The sequence below is a fragment of the Cariama cristata genome, unplaced genomic scaffold, assembly GCF_000690535.1.
Source record: "Cariama cristata isolate BGI_N322 unplaced genomic scaffold, ASM69053v1 scaffold17690, whole genome shotgun sequence".
NCBI classification, from domain to species: domain Eukaryota; kingdom Metazoa; phylum Chordata; class Aves; order Cariamiformes; family Cariamidae; genus Cariama; species Cariama cristata.
Genome location: NW_009594254.1, coordinates 13,913 through 15,478, shown reverse-complemented (window position 1 = coordinate 15,478; position 1,566 = coordinate 13,913). Strand labels below are relative to the sequence as shown.

General features: G+C 53.3%; 1 protein-coding gene across 2 annotated transcripts in view; it reads left to right on the top strand.

The window, feature by feature from the left end:
• The first annotated feature begins 6 nt into the window (after positions 1 to 6).
• LOC104159489 (disabled homolog 2-interacting protein-like) overlaps positions 7 to 1,566 on the top strand; it is a 10,026-nt gene continuing 8,466 nt past the window's right edge. The window contains exon 1 of one of the 2 annotated variants that reach the window (XM_009697412.1): positions 7 to 57. In XM_009697412.1, the coding sequence (XP_009695714.1) occupies positions 31 to 57 (27 nt within the window). In that variant the 5' untranslated portion in view covers positions 7 to 30. The remainder of the gene's footprint in view (positions 58 to 1,566) is intronic. The other variant, XM_009697418.1, reaches the window with a different exon arrangement.

The window sequence follows — 1,566 nt, the reverse complement described above, 5'->3', positions numbered from 1 at the left end:
TCTTCCTCCTCCAAGGGCGACAGCCCTGAGATGAAGCAGCGCACGATGCACAAACAGGTGAGTTGGGGGCTGTACCAGCTCTGGGCGTTGAAGGGGCCGGGCAGGGGTCAGCCCGTGGACTTGGAGAAGGAATTGGCCAGTGGGGTTCGCTGCAGTGGGAGGGGATGTCACTGGGGCTCCGAGTTACCACATCAGTGCCATCCCCATGATGGCATTGCGTGTGGGGATGTGTTGTGGCTCTGGCACCCAGCTTGGCCTGAGATGGAGGCCCTCCGGGGACGGGGACGCAGATCAGTGTTTGTTCTCGTGTTCCTCCGTTGCGTGGCACATTGGCGTGTGACTGCCGCAAGGCGGTGGGTGGCAGAGACACGAGGGCGATGGCAGCCATGCCTCTGTCCTGCGCTACCATCTTGTCACTGCTTTGCCTCTCCATGCCTAGGCTCTCATCCCATGCCATAGTCAACCCCGCGCCATCTCCCAGGCTCGGACCAGGCCCTAATCTTCTCTTGTAACTAAGTCTCCCTGCTGCTGCTCCTGTCCCGGCAGAGCCACAGCACTCCTGGACACTCCTGTTTGTCTCTGTGAGACCCTCCTGTAAGTGCGTCTGGGGAGGCGAGAGCGGTAAGGAAGGCGTCTGCTCCCCGCCCAGAGTGACGTTCCCGCTGTGCAGAGCTCTGCGGTGATGCAGGTCCCAGACCGCGTCCTGGTCTGCACAGAAATGAATTTCACTATTTGTGGTGCTGAAATTGAAAGCAGTAGGTCACAGACCCAGGGCCCTCTGGTTTTCTTGGCATGGATAAATTGTTTTTCTAGTGCTCATTTATTCGTTCTACATTTCAGAACTAACCCTATAGAAAATTAACATAGTAGGGCCTCTCAGTGCCTAAAGGAAGAGTTTTAAAAGTAACACAGACCCAGAGAATGTGGACAGCTGGCAAGAACTCACTGCATCTCAGCCCAGACACAGTATTAAGGCACCTTGTCAGCAGTACGGTGTTGAAAGGGCAACAGAGTTGGTGTAAGTACCTCTCCTTTAGAAGGCAGCTGTGGAGGCCTTTGTCAGTGCTGCCCATTGAAGGCTGTTTTATCGGCCCCATCTGGAGCTGTACTCTGCATACGGCATCGATTCATAGGCGCAAGCCTGCCATGTAGCAGCGTTTGTATAACGTGGATCAATACTTATTAGGTACAGAGGGCACAGAGCTCTGCAAGCAGCAGCAGCCGGTTTGGTAGCAGAGTTTCTTCCAGAAAGTCAACAGTGAACTCCGGGTGACCTACGGAAAGCCCTCGCCAAGTTGTGTTTGCAGATCTTCCTCCACCCACCCCTATTGTCCTCTCAAAGTTTCTCTCAAGACCTGAAGTCCTCAGAATGCCTCTGCTACTCTTAATCTGCGCATTTTACTTGTACGTTAGCAGCATCTGTAAACCATCGTGAAACTGCTTGCTCACCGTTGGTGGTATTAAATGCTGTTTGAGAACAAAGAAATCCCATTTGGTGGCCATTTTAGTAGAAGTCCATGAACCTTGTTCCTGCCAGCCAGAAGCACTTCCTCTGCTTCTGTAAGT